Genomic DNA, 16093 nt, shown 5'->3' on the forward strand with positions numbered 1-16093 from the left:
ATTCAGGTTTTTCTCCACTGTGGATTCTCTGATGTCGAATGAGACTCGACCTCTGAATAAAGGCTTTCCCACACTCATTACATTGATAGGGCTTCTCCCCTGTGTGAATTCTCAGATGCTGAATGAGGCCCGTGTTCCCATTGAAAGCTTTCCCACATTCTTTACATTTATAGGGTCTTTCTCCAGTGTGGATTCTCTGATGTTCAATAAGGCCTGACTTCTGACTGAAGGCCCTCCCACACTCATTGCATTTGTACGGTTTCTCCCCAGTGTGGCTTCTCTGATGGCCAATAAGATGTGAGCTTCGCCTGAAGGTTTTCCCACACTCATCACACTCATAGGGCTTCTCCCCAGTGTGGATTCTCTGATGTCCAATGAGGTGTGAGCTATGACTGAAAGCTTTCCCACACTCATTACATTCATAGGGTCTCTCCCCACTGTGGATTCTCTGGTGCAGAATAAGGCCCGCACTCTGACTGAAAGCCTTCCCACACTGATTGCACTGATACGGCTTCTCCCCAGTATGGATTCTCTGGTGCAGGATCAGGCCTGTGTTTTGACTGAAGGCTTTACCACACTCCTTACAGTGGTAGCGTTTTACTTTGTTGTGGATATCCTGATGGGAAAGAAGGGCTGACCTGTAACTGAAGGCTTTACCACACACATTACACTGATAGGGTTTCTCCCCAGTGTGGATTCTCCAGTGGCGAACAAGGCCTGAACTCTGAGCAAAGCTCTTCCCACATTCATCACATTTATGTCGTCTCTCTTGGGTGGGATTTCCCCGCTGCCTCTCTAATCTGCCCAGAAGGTCTCGAGCTTCTCCATGCTCAAGACCCCCGATAACATCCCCGTTGCATTTGGCAGCTGTTTCTCCATGTGGTTGGATTCCAGTAGATATTACCTGTTTCGAAGCTAATTCCCTGTTCTCATTCCTGGTCTCACCACCTGAAATAAAAATGTAATAAATAAACATCAAGTCAATGTCACTTGCTATTCTCTATGTTAGGAGAAAGGAATCCAAGATAGGGGAAAAGGAAAACACACATGGATAGCTATAAGTAAATGTGAAGCTTCCATCTGTCTTCAAAATGCCTTCATAATATGGGGAGATGTGAGCAGGGTCAAACAGAAGTACGACAGGCCACCTGGGGAAGAAGTGCTATGAAAAAAGAGGGTTGTTGGAAGGAGTATTAAAGTAGGGAAGGTACCAACTGAGGAGAAGTGGAAGTTGGGGAGTGGGAAGGAATATAGAACTACTAAAAGATCTAAGGAGTGGGATAGAAATGGAAGAAAGCCTCAGGCCGAAGTGAGAGAAATCTATGTAAAGATCCTATGGGAACTGGGAGCAGAAGAAATGAGTGAACTCAGAGAGCACTAAAAGATTTCAATTTTCAACTGGCAAAGAGACCAATACCCAGTTACAAACTGTAAGGTAAATCTTGGATGGGAGAATAAAAGTTTCATTTTAGACCTCAAGAAGTCTCAACATTGTATCTCTCTATTAGATGCTGAGTTTAAACTCAAATATGTCTTTCAGAAAGCTCAGAGCTACCATACACATAAAATACAAATGAACAAAAAACTTAAATGATAATAATAACCAGAGCTCTCCTTACCCAGGGAGAACATGTTTCTGTAATTCTCTGGCCTGTTATCTCTACTCAGATCCTTCTGTGATGGATCAAGAAGCCACTCCTCTCGAATTAGGGACACAGCCATGTCTTCAATCTTCTCCAAAGTCTGAAACAAAACAAGATCCCCATTTGGGGACTGGGACTGTTCCACAGCTCAAACCCAGAGTGTCAGAGAGATCCACCACGGTTGGACAATTGGAGAGGATCAAGAGGTGGGAATGTATTGTGTAAAGGGATCTGAATAGCTGGGAAGAAAAGATTTATTGGGGGAAAATCAAGTATCGATCTGTCTCTATGCAAAAGAATCTGGGGCAAGTTCTTGCGTCAGTACTGCTACAGACAGTCCAAACATGGGGTAGATGCCACAAACACTGCCAAATAGAGCTATGGGACTTCTGTGAGAAGGAGCACGACTCACCTGGAATCCTGCTGTAAGAAGTGTAGCTGTCATCTCCTGGTCTCCAGGACTTCCTTTCTGGGGAGGGGCAGGACTCTGAGTAGATATGGCTGAGAGAGGAGAAAAGGAGCTATGAATGATACCAGCCTTGTCCTGCGATTGGGGGAGCTAGGAGTAACCCATTCCACAATTATTTGTATTTCAGAAGATATGCATACCAGAGATTTTGCATATGAAATGCTGATATCGTGGGTTCTGGATCCATACCTATGGTTGCCCACAAAACACAAGCATTTTGACGCCCCACTCAGCCTCAAGCTACATGTCAAAAACAGAAAGTGTGCTGGTCTCCTTAACAGGGATCGCCTTACAATTTCTTCTCCACCACCAAAGCTATATTCTATCCTTGTGCCTGTATACAGTATTTCTTTAGGTCTTGATCTCTTGGCAAACTGAATATGAGAACCAGTCTCTCTCTATTAATTCTATTACCTTTCTGAAATGTCTACCACGACTGCCAGTATCTTCTTCCCATAAATACCAGAGTGTGCAACAACAGAATCAACATAGACCACTGTGTCTTGGGCAACACGCTTTAGAACTTTAATAATTATACTATTAATTGAAAATGTTTCTATGCTTCTTTAGAAATATTAAAAATCCATTTATATAGAACTACTAAAAAAACAAGAAATGCAAGGCAAGTACAAGATGAGAGTAGAACATCTTGTTCTGTAAGAAAGTAAGGAAGCTCTCAAAAAATGACAGGGAAATGTCAAAAGGGCACAGGAGCCAGACTGAAGGGGCCTCCTCTGGCCAAATCTGAGACAATTTAAGCATAAAAATAAAGACAGTAATAGAATATTTATGAAGAATTATGAGACCATACTGATAAATTAGAAAAATAATAAAATGAGAAGGGAACACTCTCCATTACAATAAGGAAATAAACGTAGAAAGAGAAAATGATCACTTTGTAACAGTCTTAGTAATCACTGATTCAGTCAAGAAGCATCAGTGAATACTAAAACTAGTGTTTTAGCAACAAAAGTCTGATGAGGACCAGGATATTTACATAGACCCAAGAGTGTCTTCCCCACAAATTAGTTATTAATTACAAAGGGGAAAATAGTAACTTTACAACGATTAACCTAGCAAGAATAACTTTAAACAAATTATCAAAGATAACAATGCCAATAACAGAACAAATTCCTGTTGTATCCCTGAGAATACATCATCACTTGTGGGGCATTCTTGTCAAATACACACAACTTGAATCAAATATGAGGAACCATCACACAAACCCAACTTGCAGCCACTTCACTAAATAACTGACCTGTACTCTTCAAAAATGTCAAGATCATGAAAGGCAAAGAAAAGCTGAGGAACTATTCTAAATTAAACGAGACTAAAGAAATATGACAACCAATTGCAAAGTGTGATCTTGGAATGGACTCTGAAAGAACAAGATTGGGACAACTGGGAAAATGTGAATATGAACTTTGGACTAGATTAGTAGTGTTGTATTTCCTAATTGTGATGAATTTATTGCAGTTATGTAAGAAAATGCCCTTGTTTGAGGAAATACAAACTGAAATATTTACAAATAAAGTGGCTTGATGATACCAGCAAAACCTCAAAAATGCCTACATTGTAAATACATTGGGGTAACAGAAATGTGTGAATACCTAAAAATCCCCAAATTCTTTAATTTGTTCGTTAGTTTACCACTGGAACTGAGAGTCTGTATTTGAAGCCTAGATAAATATTTAAACCAGATCATATGACTGGTCTGTAAATAGAACTGATTCTAGTTCTTGGTTCTCCAGGAACTAGACAGGTGTTCCAAATGTACTTTCTTTCCTTTCTACTTCCCCCTACCCTCATCAATAAAATCTGGCCCCTCACCTCTCTCTTGTGGCCCTTGGAGCACTGGAGATTTCTGCTGGGTTGCCACAGGTTGGAGCTGAGTATCTGGAGACTTTGGTGCAGATTCTGAATGCACCAACTCCTCCCACATTACCCTATGTCCATGTGCACGCGCCGGGACCTGGAAACAATGGGACAGTTGCATTACAAGGCACCCCTTTGAGAAATGAAGTGAACAATGTAAGATGACCAAGAGCACATCTACAGGGATACATGCTTGGGGAAGGGAGAAGCAGAGTCTCATTTACTTCCTAGGGGCAGTAAGGAACACAAATATGTTGATTACCATAGAAAGGCATCATTTTTGCTCAGTACTGACGGGAAAGATTTCTGCTAATGCCCTCCCTGATGCACACAACATCAATATTTTGCACTCTCAGGGCTGGCCCGGTGGCACAGCGGTTAAGTTCGCACATTCCGCTTCTCAGTGGCCCGGGGTTCGCAGGTTCGGATCCTGGGTGCAGACATGGCACCGCTTGGCACGCCATGCTGTGGTAGGAGTCCCAGATATAAAGTAGAGGAAGATGGGCACAGATGTTAGCTCAGGGCCAGGCTTCCTCAGCAAAAAGAGAACTGGCAGTCGTTAGCTCAAGGCTAATCTTCCTCAAAAAAAAAAAATAAGTAAAAGTAAAGAAAAAAATATTTTGCACTCTCAAGGCAGGAGGAGGAGAATGATAAACAGAAACTTAAAGTAGTGCTATTCAGTGGAAAAAATTTTTGATAAAGAACTAGGAAACCTGAGTTCTGGTCTCAGATCTACCTTTAGTTATTTGGGTGCCCCTGAAAAAGTAACTTAAGCTCTCTGTGCATCAGTTTCCCTTCTGGCAAACAGGAACAATAAGTTGTAGAGATGTTCTGAGGATAACATACGGATTTACATCCTTTACAAAACTAAAAAGAACTCTACAAATACAAGCCATACTATACTACAACTGTTTTCATTCTCCTATAACAGAAACTCGTGCTCAGCATTTACTTCCATGGTGGTGCCAATGTCCCCCCACCCAGCTTCCAGGACTCCCACAGTCACAGCATGCACACCTCCTTCTACTTACTGGCCGTCCTAGTATATCAATCTGCCTTTCCAAATCCTCCAATAGCGTGACCACCTCCTCTCCGTTCTCAAGCTGATGTTCCTTAACCAGAGTCTGGAGATCCTCAGGCAGGATGGTCAAGAACTGCTCCAGCACTAGCAGCTCCAAGATCTGCTCCTTGGTATTCAAATCTGGCCTCAGCCACTGATGGCAAAGTGCCCGGAGTTGAATAAGAGCTTCTCGGGGTCCTAGTGTCTCTTGGTAGCATAACTTTCTGAAGCGCAGGCGGAACAGCTCTTGGCCAGGAGGGTTATTTTCATGTAGACTTGATTCCTGGTCCCAACCATGATCTTCCTCCACCTTAACAATTACAAGGTCCTCTTCAGGAGCCTGGTCTGGAGGGGATGGGGCTAAAGACTTTCTTGATTCTGCAGCCATTTAGGGCCGGAAAAGCTCAGGAGGCTCGTTTCCACTACCTTCTTATAATCTTCTTAAGAGAAGACCCTTCCGAGGGTCTCTTCTTTAAAGATACTCCTTGGGGAAAATAACAAATAGTGTTAAGGCAAGTCAAAGGTCATAATAATTTACTAAGATATCTTATCAGGCTCCCTACCATGATGTGGACTTCATGGCTCAGGCATTTAAGTGATCCTCTTCACTGTTTCAGAAGTAACTCCTTACCTTCTAAGCCTTCTGCCACACCAAACCTTTCTGAGGAATAACCCCTTCCTTCTGCTTTCTCTCTTTAAGGACGTGGAATAGGGCTAAACAAAGTCAGGAAACCATGTAGATTGGGTCTAATTAAGAAAGCATGCATTTAACCTCAGCTGACCCTCAGTGCTGCTTATTTAACTCTTTTCAGCGTTTGCTACACCAGCTGTACTGTTTCTTCACACTTCAGCTCTCAACTTGACCCTCACTTTCAACAAAAGAGACCAATTTCCATATAATTTAGCTCAAGGTATCATCAAGAACTGTCCTAACACATTCCTCTTCTCCACCTAACATTCATTCCTATCTGTGCTCCTCATCTTCCCTCCTGTCTCAAGGTGAACTTCTATGGACCCTCTTATCTTAAAGCTCTACAACTCTCTTTGCAGCATTGGTTTTCCATCTCCAAGGAACCTGGATGCCCTATCAACACCTATAACACAAAAGTCTAGTCTAACACACTAATGACCTTCCAGAATGTTTTATAAATAAAATCATACAGTATGTAGCCTTTTGAATCTGGCATCTTTCACTTAGCTAAGTACATTTTGAGATCATCAATGTTGTCGCATGTATCAGTAGTTTATTCCTTATATGGATGTACGTTTCCTTATCCATTCCTCAGGTGAAAAGATTTCTTAGTTGTTTCATTTTTGATGATTACAAATAAAGCCACTACGAACATCTGCATATGACTTTCTTGTGAACAGTTTTTGTTTCACATGGGTAAATATCCAGAAGTGAAATTATTGGGTCATATGGTAAGTGCATGTATAACTTTGTAAGAAACTGCTGAACTGTTTTCCAAAGTGGCTATAAAACTTTCTATTCCACTAGCAAATATGTGAGAATTGCTGTTGTTCCATATCCTCATCAACATTTTTTTTTCTAAATTTTAGATATTCTAATAGGTGTGTAGCGGTATCTCACTATGGTTTTAATTTGCATTTCCCTACTAATAATGTTGAACATCCTTTCATGTGCTTATCTGCCATCCATATCTTCTTTGGTGAAGTATCCATTCAAAATTTTTGCCTATTTTTTTAATCAGGGTTTTTTTTAATTATTATTGAGTTTTAAGAGTTCCTTACATACTTTGGATACAAGTCCCTTACGAGATATGTGATTTGCAAATATTTCCTCCTTTTCATTCTTTTAACAGTGCCTTTCAAAGAACAGAAATCCCTAATTATTTTGAAGTTTGTGATTTTTTTCTTTAAGGGATTGTGCTTTTGGTGCCATATCTAAGAAATCTTTGCTAAATCCAAGACCACGAAGATTTTCTCCTGTTTTCTTCTCAAAGTTTTATGGTTTTAGGTTTTACCTTTAGTTTTATGATCCATTTTGAACTAATTTTTGTATAGAGCTTGAGGTACAGAGGTTCATTTTGTTACATACAGATACAAAGTTGTTCCAGCACCATTTGGAGAAATGATTATCCTTTACCCATTGAACTGTCTTTGTATCTTTTGTCAATCAATTGACCATATGTGTGTGGGTCTATTTCTGGAATCTCCATTCTGTTCCATTGACCTATATGTTTACCCTTTTATTAATATAAAACTGCCTTGATTATTGTGGCTTTTAAAATCTTGAAATCTGGTACTAAGAGTCCTGCAACTTTGTTGTTCATTTTCAAAATTGTTTTGGCTTTTCCACTTCCATTGCATTTTGATATAAATTTTAGAATTGGCTTCTTCATTCCTACAAAAAAATCCTGGAATTGGATTTATGTGGAATCTACAGCTCAGTTAAGGGACAACTGATATCTTAACAATATTGAGTTTTCCATCCCATAAACACGATACATCTCTCCATTTATTTGTCTTCTCCGACTTCTTTCATTAGTGCCCAAACTACCTATTCTAAAAGGACAAGATAAAATGCTTTCTCCTTTAAAATCCTTTTTTGATGACTCCAATCGGAAGTGACTTCCCTCTTACACTATAGTTCTTAAATGTGTACTACTTTAATGTTACTTTTCCCATAATTGTGTATTATTAGTTGGAAAAGAGTTCTGACTTCCTAACTTAACTGTACGTTCCCCTTGAGTAGAGGTCTATATCTTCTATCTTATTGACAGAATTGAAGAACATCAGAGGGCCATTATTTACAATACTTAACAGAGAATGTATCTATGTTTGTTGAAGAGTGAGGTTTAGATACAAGACCTGAGGTCCACAGAGTTCGATTACAGAGTCCCATTTCTTTATGGGATTTCCATCCATGGCTTTTGTCTTTGGTATCGGACCTCTCTCTCACTGCAGCTGCAGTGTTAAGCGGTCTTCCAGCTTTTGGTTATGCTTTTCTCCCATTCGTGTTCTGCAAAGCTGCCTGTTGTGGGTTGAAATATGTCCCCAAAAATGACATGTTGAGGTCCTAACCTCTTGTACCCGTTAATGTGACCTTATTTAGAAATAGGGTCTTTGCAGATATAATCAAGTTAAGATGCTGTTATACTGGACTAGGGTGGGCCCTTAATCCAGTATGACTGGCGTACTTTTAAGAAGAGGAGAAGATACATAGAGATCGACACACAGAAAGAGAAGGCCACGTAAAGACACAGACACAGAAGACAGCTATGTGACTACAGAGACAGAGAGGGAGTTAGGCAGCTATAAGCCAAGGAATGCCAAGGATTACCAGTAACAACCAAGAAGCTAGGAGAGCGTGGCCCTGCCAACACCTTAATTTGGACTTTTGGCCTCCATAGTTGTGAGAGAATAAATTTGTTGTGTTAGGCCATGCAATTTGTGGTACTTTGTTACAGTAGTCCTATGAGACTAATATACTGCCAGAGACTGTTTTAACAAATATGTAATATCACTCACCTCCTAAAAATCTTTCAACAGGAAACCCAACTCTTCAACATGGTATGCAAGGCCCTTTATGATATGTAAACCTGCCTAACTTTATCTGCTATAAACTCACCTTCATAAAGCATATAGCATTCAAACTCATTTCCAAATGTGGCTTCCTCACACCTACATTCTGCTGCAGAGCTCTTTACTGTAGCTCAGTGGTTCTCAATAGGGAGTAATTTTGCCCCCCTCTCTCAGAGACATTTGGCAATGTCTGGAAACATCTGCCACAACTGAGGAGAGGGGGTGCCACTAGTATCTAGAGTAGAGGCCAGAGATGCTACTAAACCTTTTACAATGCATAACATAGCCCCCCCAAAACAAAGAGTGATTTGGCCCAAAGTGTCAATGCCAAGGAATCCTGGTCTAGCTGAAACCATTCAACTCTAACTTAAAAGTCTCAGCTTACCTATTACCTTTTTCATGAGGTCTTCTCTGTCATCCCCACCCAACACCTGCCCCTCCCCAAGCAGATTAAAGTGCTCATTCTTGCCAAGGTATTTTCTACACCATCCAAATACAGGATTTATCACATTGTGTAGAGTACTGCAAATGTCTGCCGTGGCCATGGTTTTCTTGCAAATGTTTGTGGCAGTGACCTTTTCCTTTGTATCTCTTTTTAGGCAGGGAAGCTATATATTTGTATGCCAAAAAGATCACAATGGCAGCTTTGTAGACCATGGGTTGGAGAAAAATGTAATTGAAGGCAGCACTGTAGAGAACGAAGAAGAGCATAACAAAAGGTAGCATGTCCAAAAGTAGTTGGCAAGAGATGCTAACACCAAGGTAAAACCATAGACCTATAATCCACAAAGGAAAAGAAAAGATAGGCAATCAGAAGGAAAATCAGATTACACATAGTGCCTGACATGCATCTGCAAAGCAGTGCCTCTATCTTTCAGAGTTTTTTGGGGCGAAGGCAGGGTGGAGTTGGTTCACAGTTTCTTCCATCTAATGAAAACACAGAACTTCTCCCCAGAAAAAAGCCCACAGGCACGAAAGTTTACATTCAATTTCAGTAGAGTTTATAGACCTGACACCCATCCAAGAATTCCAGGAAGGTTAAGAACCCCTACTTAGAGAGTGTGGACAGAAAAGGAAGGGAATTTGAAAACTGTCTTTAAAATTAGACAAGGCTGGGAACAGTATGGGGAGTAAAATACAGACAGGAAAAACCAAGAAGCACGAGCTAAGATTAAATATGGTGATTCACATCACAGGGTTTAATTCATGGGTGATGACTTTATAGAGAAGTGGGGGGATTTCCTGGAATAGTGAAATTTTGAGGGGAGAATGAATTTGGGCAAGAGGTTGAGATTTTGTGGAGGGTATGAGACAAGGGGTAATCAATTTTGTTTTGAACAGACAAGATTAACATTCATAGTTTTAAAATAATTTATTTTGAAAATCAATTAAAATTTAATAAATTCCTAAATTTTCTTACAATAGCTATTTATGGTTTAAAAGCTTAAAAGGTCATTACTATGGGACAAATTCTAAGCTCTAATTGTCTAGAATGTGATGCTGCACAGTCATTGTTTTACCCTGTTTTCTTATGAATTTCCTCAAAGCCAAGGTTCGTCTTTATCTGCTGAACAACTGGCCATCTTCTGTCTTATAATCAATCCTCGTCAATACGAGCTATAAAATACTTCAATGCTAAGTGTGCACCATTCAAGAACTTTATATTGTTGACATATTAAAACATTAAATCAATATATTAATATCATCATAATAAATGATATTAAATAACGTCTCAACAATGAAACTGATGGAAGTCATCTAATTATCAGGTTCATATTTTATACCAAATCAGCCAACAGATCTCCTCCATTCCCCATCTTGATTATTCTTTTTAGTAGCTAATTTTCCATGTTTTATTTTCTTCCCTGGCCAATCACACAGTTTTGGACAACTGCAATCTATAACAAACCAAGTACAAAGATATATACTACAAATTAGTCCACTATGTATCTTCCTCTCAAATAGTTTTGTGTATACACTTGTGTATTAAGTAGGTAAGCACCTTCTGGATAAAAACTGTTTTTTACATCCTCTTTTAATACCTAGTCAAGTTTACTGATTTAGTAAGCTCAAGCAGTCAATCTTTAAAGCTTCTTGCCATCTCAAATGCGATAATCCTGTGGACTACTAAAGGCACAACTCAGCTTTTAACAACATTATTTTTTCAACAGATGAAGAAGGAATGTTTTTTCTTCCTTCAGACTAAGTTTAATTTGGGATGTTTGGGAACTGAAAACAAAACAAACAAAACAAGAAAGATATTTTCCAGGCTTTAAAGATCAAGAAAAGGTAGGTGAAGCAAATACTGTGCTTTATCGTTATCTCAAACCTCTAAGCTGAACGTTTTAACATCTACCACATTTTACACTTAACCACAAGAAAAATTCAAAATATGTGTGTATTTGCTAAAACAATGATTACTGCATAAATATACTTAACTGAACTAATCAAACAACAGAAATATCCATTGTTTTTAGAGGTGGTGGTGGCCGTCTTCATGTTGCCTGACAAAAATTACTCATGAGTGACCTGAGTTTTGGAAATGGGGCCCCTCCTAAAGAGTTCCCAGGCATCTATTTCAGTTAGCTTTAATAAACGAAGTAAGCTGAATAAGGTTGAATTCTGTATTACCTTGAGGTGGTCAAAAATGTTTCTTTTGTACAATTATCCAGTCAACACACCACCATTTTCTGTATACCCTACAAAGCGTAGAATAACTTAAGAGCAAAGATACGTTTCCGTGGGTAAGTGGGGCTTCCAAAAGCAAAACAGATCTTTCTTTTTTTAAAAAAGTGACAATTTTACTGTGAAAAATGCAAAATTGCTAAGTAAAAACAACTGAGATGGTGGAAATAGTTGGGTAAAAGATAACGTGGGGGCGTTTTACTATCTTAACATAAATAAGTTCAACTGCAAATAACACTATAAAACGATTAGCCATGAAGAAAGAGAACGCCAATAAAAGGTTCCCTAGCAAAAAGTTTGCGGGCGCGGACTCGGCCTGCGCCGGCAGCTAAAGCGGCCAGGGACTCCGACCTCGGTTCGGGCCCCTCTCCAGACCCCTCAGGCCTGTCCTCGGCTGCGGCCTGGTCTGGCCACAAAGCGCTCCCCTTCCCCCGGCCCAGAGCCCCAAGCGTACTCACCGTGAGTTCCAGGGGCTGCCCAGGGTGGGGAAGGGAGACTGCCAAGGGTGGGCGCACCTGAGGAAGGGCGGGGAGAAAACGGGTCGAAAGCTGTAACCGGGCCAGGCCCCTCCAGCTCCTAACTTCCAAACCTGCGGCGGCACAACACCGGCCAACACGCATCTTGCCCCACAGGCACTTCCGGAAGCTCTCTAGGAATCCTGGAGGTCTGAAAGCTCTATGGTCGGCCGACAGCGGGGACGGAGGGGCTACGCCCCTCTTAGGCGGTAGGCGGTGCGCCGGATTCCTCCCGTGTGTGCGCGACGCAGGGTTGCACGACTACAGGGCACCATGAACGTCCTGAGGAATAACGGACCTTTGTGTCATCTCTGCCCCGCGCAGGGGGCCCGCTCTGCGCGCTCGCTGGCGCTGGCGAGGGTAACGGTCCCCACGGGCCGGTCGGCAGGCGTGCGGAGCCCAGGACTGGGAACAGGAGGAAGCTGGGAAGGCGGTGGAGAAGGGTGCACTTTTAAGGATTCTTGTGATGCTAATTAACTGGACCTCGCGTTTGGCCAGGTTAGATACCCCTGTACTTTTCTGTTCTCTCTTCATAAATATCTCCAATCCTCCAACATAGACTGCAAATTTCTTGAGGAATTCCTGTTAATCGTAGTTCATGGTTTTTAAAAGCTTCTATGGCACCTAGTAATAGTACACTTTATACTGTTAAGTATTCAAAAAAAAATTGTAATTGAATATAAATTCTTTTCGAATCCTTACATATTTTCCACCGTTTCCTATCTTAATGAATTGCAATCTCATAAAAACCTGCGTTTTCAGCTTAGCTTTCTTTTTGCTTGAGGAAGATTAGCCCTGAGCTAACATCTGTGCCAATCTTCCTATGTTTTGTGTGTGGGTCATTGCTGCGGCGTGACTGACAAGTGTAGGAAGTCCGCACCCGGGAACCGAACCCGCGAACCGGGACCCTGAAGCCGAGCGCGCAGAACTTAACCACTAGGCAACCGCTGCCTCTCGACTCTAGTTTTAATACCACAAAATTTGGGAAACAAATCTATGTTCATTCTTTATACCCGTTGTATTAAAGTTTTAACTTTCAGACTAAATAGGATTTCAGGGGTGGTGGTTGTGGGAAATGTCTTTTATTTTTGTTGTTGTTTTGATCCCACGTTTTTATTCCTTCAGCACTTTTACTAACCACCCATTTATTCTGAGTACTCAGGTGTCCCTCCAATCTTCACCGTAATTTCCCCTCTTTATCTGTTCCTTCTAATAGCCACCAACAATATTTTATCCAGTCCCCAACCCTAACCCAAAAATATTTTGCCCACCCACCAAGATCAAATCTTAGTGGTTTTGATTTGTTTTTAAGTGTTTTGTCATCTAATCAGCACAACAAAATAAGTAAATAACAACACCAAGAAGTTACAGATTCTTTCAAGATTCTTTCAAAGCGCTTATTTTTGCTCTTTATTTCGTAGCTCCTGCCTCTTTGCTGGGATGGTTACTGGAGGTAACTGGGAACAGACTAGAACTCTGCTCTTGGTTTCTTTTTTTACTTAAGAAAATAATTTTTTAAAACCAAAGTTGTACGTATAGGTAGTTTAGAAGTAAAATAGTGTTATGAGCTAGGCAAAGATTTCTCAAAAGGCACTAATAATACAAAATGGATAAATTTGACTTCATCAAAATTTAAATCTTCTGCTCAACAAAAAGGACCATTAAGAAAGTGAGAGGAGATGCTACAGACTGGAAAACATTTGCAATATATATTTCTAACAACTGGTATCCAGAATATATAAAGAACTTTCACACCTTGATCATAAGAAGACAAACCAACATAAATAGGCAAGCGATTTGAACACATACTTTACAAAAGAAGATAAATGAATGGCCAGCAAGTACATGAAAAGGTAGTCAATATCATTATACATCAGGAAAATATAAAATTAAAATGATAATGAGTTACCACTACACATCCATTAGAATGGCTAAAATTAAGGTGACTGACAATACCAAGTGCTAATGAGGATATGAAGCAACTAGAACTCTTATACACCACTAGTGGGAATGTAAAATGGCATAATTTGAAAAACATGACCCAGCAGTCTCACTCCTAGGTATTTACCTAAGAGATGTGAAAACATAAGTCTACAAAAAGAATGTTCACGTCAGCTTTATTCATAATAGGCCAAAACTGGAAAATGTTCATCCACAGAAGAATAGAGAATCAAATAGTGTTGTGTTCATACAGTGGAATACTAATCAGAAGTAAAAAGGAGCTACTGACAAATGAACAATGTGGACGAATCTCCAAAATATTATGCTGAATAAAAGTAGCCTTATGATAACATGTTCAAGAGCAAGTAAAATTAATCTGTGGTGACAGAAGACAAGAAGTATTTACCCTTGATTGAGGTTGTGGTTACGTGGTTGCATACATATGTAAAAATTCATTGAGCTGCACATCTGATTTGTGCATTTTATTAATAAAAATAAAATTTAAAAATGATTAAAATTAAATAGTACTCTCAGATTTATGGTGTGAAAGACAGCACGCCTCACTCCTCTCATCCCCATCAAAATCTATTTCCCAGAGACAACTACATTAACTCTTTCCTTTTTTGTTATTAACCTCTATATTTATAAATAACATGCTAACACTGCCATTTCTTGATTTTTCATGTATAGGTAATATGCATTTTCTGTTGACTTCTTACTATGGAAAATAAGCACTTAACCCTTTTAAACCACTACTTGGATTAGCCACACCAGGTATTAGAGGACACATTTTAAACTTCCTAGAGTTGCTAGGTCCCACAACAATAGCAGCCCCATCAAAGTACAAAAAGAAGTTAGACTCTGGTTACGTGTACTTTCCCTATTTGTATAAGCAGGGGACACATTTCTAATAAGACTCCAAATATTTTCCACACCTAGGGCCTCAAAGGTGTTCCCAGATTCTCCTAAGTTGCTCTGCATTTTAGCTTCAGAAGGACTGCTTCATATATATTATATGACTATCACAGTAATTCTCCAATATTTTGGTCATGACTCCTTTTATGCTCTTAAAAAGTAGTAAGGACTTCAGAGAGCTTATGTTTATGTGGGTCATATCTATTGAGATTTTCTGTGTTTCACATTAAAACGGAGGAATTAAAAAATATTTATTCCTTAAAATAACAATAACAACCTATTACATGTTAACTTAAGTAACATATTTTATGAAATTTAACTATATTTTCCAAAACACAGTAAGTTAGTGAAAGGGGTGGAATTATTTCACCTTTTTGCAAATCTTTAATGTCTGTCTTAATAGAAGGTGGCTGGATTCTCATATCTGGTTCTTTCTTCAGTATCACACTTTTGCTCACACTTTCCCCTCTTCTAGAAGTGTAGTTCCTCCTACTCTCTCCATTTACCTAAACCCTGTACATCTTCAAGGTCTTGCTCAAATTTTGCTTTAATCAGAAAGCCTTCTCTAAGAATCTAAAAGTGGGGTGTGTAAAAATGAGAAAATGGGAGAAAGGGTGGTAGAGAGGCAAGAACATGGCTTGTTTCAAGTTCAAGTTGGAAGAGTAATATATATATATCTACTTCCTCTCCCTCCCAAGAACCTACTTAAATGACTGAAAAACTAAAAACTAAAAAAACAAGTACATACATAAATAACAGTGCTAGAAAACAAAGAGGGGACCAGAAATTTCAAGGAATTTCTGGAAAAGAATAAATAATTGGGATAGGATTGTTGGAGAAGCAGAGATAATTGCCACGCAAGACACCAAGGCCAAGTGTCCATCTCCAGAGGAAGCCTGGAGAAGTTCTAACCTCGGAATCAGCAGTTGCACAGGGTAAGGGTGGGTCATTCATTTAAGAACTGCATTTGGGACAGTTGGATATCTTCCCTTTCTCACTGGTATCTCTGGGGCCCCCGTCCTCTAGCTATGGCTTGATACCTGCTTTCTAAAACAAATGGGAGGGCTCTTATTAAGAAAACTGAGGCCTAAGAAAGAAGCATAGCAAAATTTGAGATGACTCTAGACCTCTACAATAGAACAAGGAGGAGGAAAAATACAGACAGCACTGCCTAGGAGTGAAGTGCATTGAAGCTCTCCACCCCAGAGAAGGTGGTTCTCATTTCTGGTAATTGTGTAGGTCCCCAAGCCTGTCTGCTTGCTCCCTGTTCACTCCCTCTAAAGGAAGGCCTGTCTGCAGAAGCAGCCTCCTACGTCTTCAGTGGAAACTCACACTACCTAAGTTAACCAGCACAGGACTCCATTTCTAAATATAAACAGGCACCAAACATCAGAAAACATTTAATGAAAATCAAGAGCAGAGCATGAAAGAAAAGGGTTAAGAG

The 16093-nt window shown here is 39.9% G+C and overlaps 1 protein-coding gene across 1 annotated transcript in view; it reads right to left on the minus strand.

Annotated features, from left to right (window-relative positions):
* LOC124227079 (uncharacterized) overlaps positions 1-16093 on the minus strand; it is a 63518-nt gene that overhangs the window by 11294 nt on the left and 36131 nt on the right. Inside the window, 6 exon segments of the mRNA XM_046640985.1 lie at positions 1-948; positions 1620-1743; positions 2056-2144; positions 3943-4084; positions 5019-5435; positions 11590-12054. Coding sequence (XP_046496941.1) covers positions 1-948; positions 1620-1743; positions 2056-2144; positions 3943-4084; positions 5019-5435; positions 11590-12054 — 2185 coding nt within the window.

This window comes from Equus quagga, chromosome 15, assembly GCF_021613505.1.
Source record: "Equus quagga isolate Etosha38 chromosome 15, UCLA_HA_Equagga_1.0, whole genome shotgun sequence".
Taxonomy (NCBI): domain Eukaryota; kingdom Metazoa; phylum Chordata; class Mammalia; order Perissodactyla; family Equidae; genus Equus; species Equus quagga.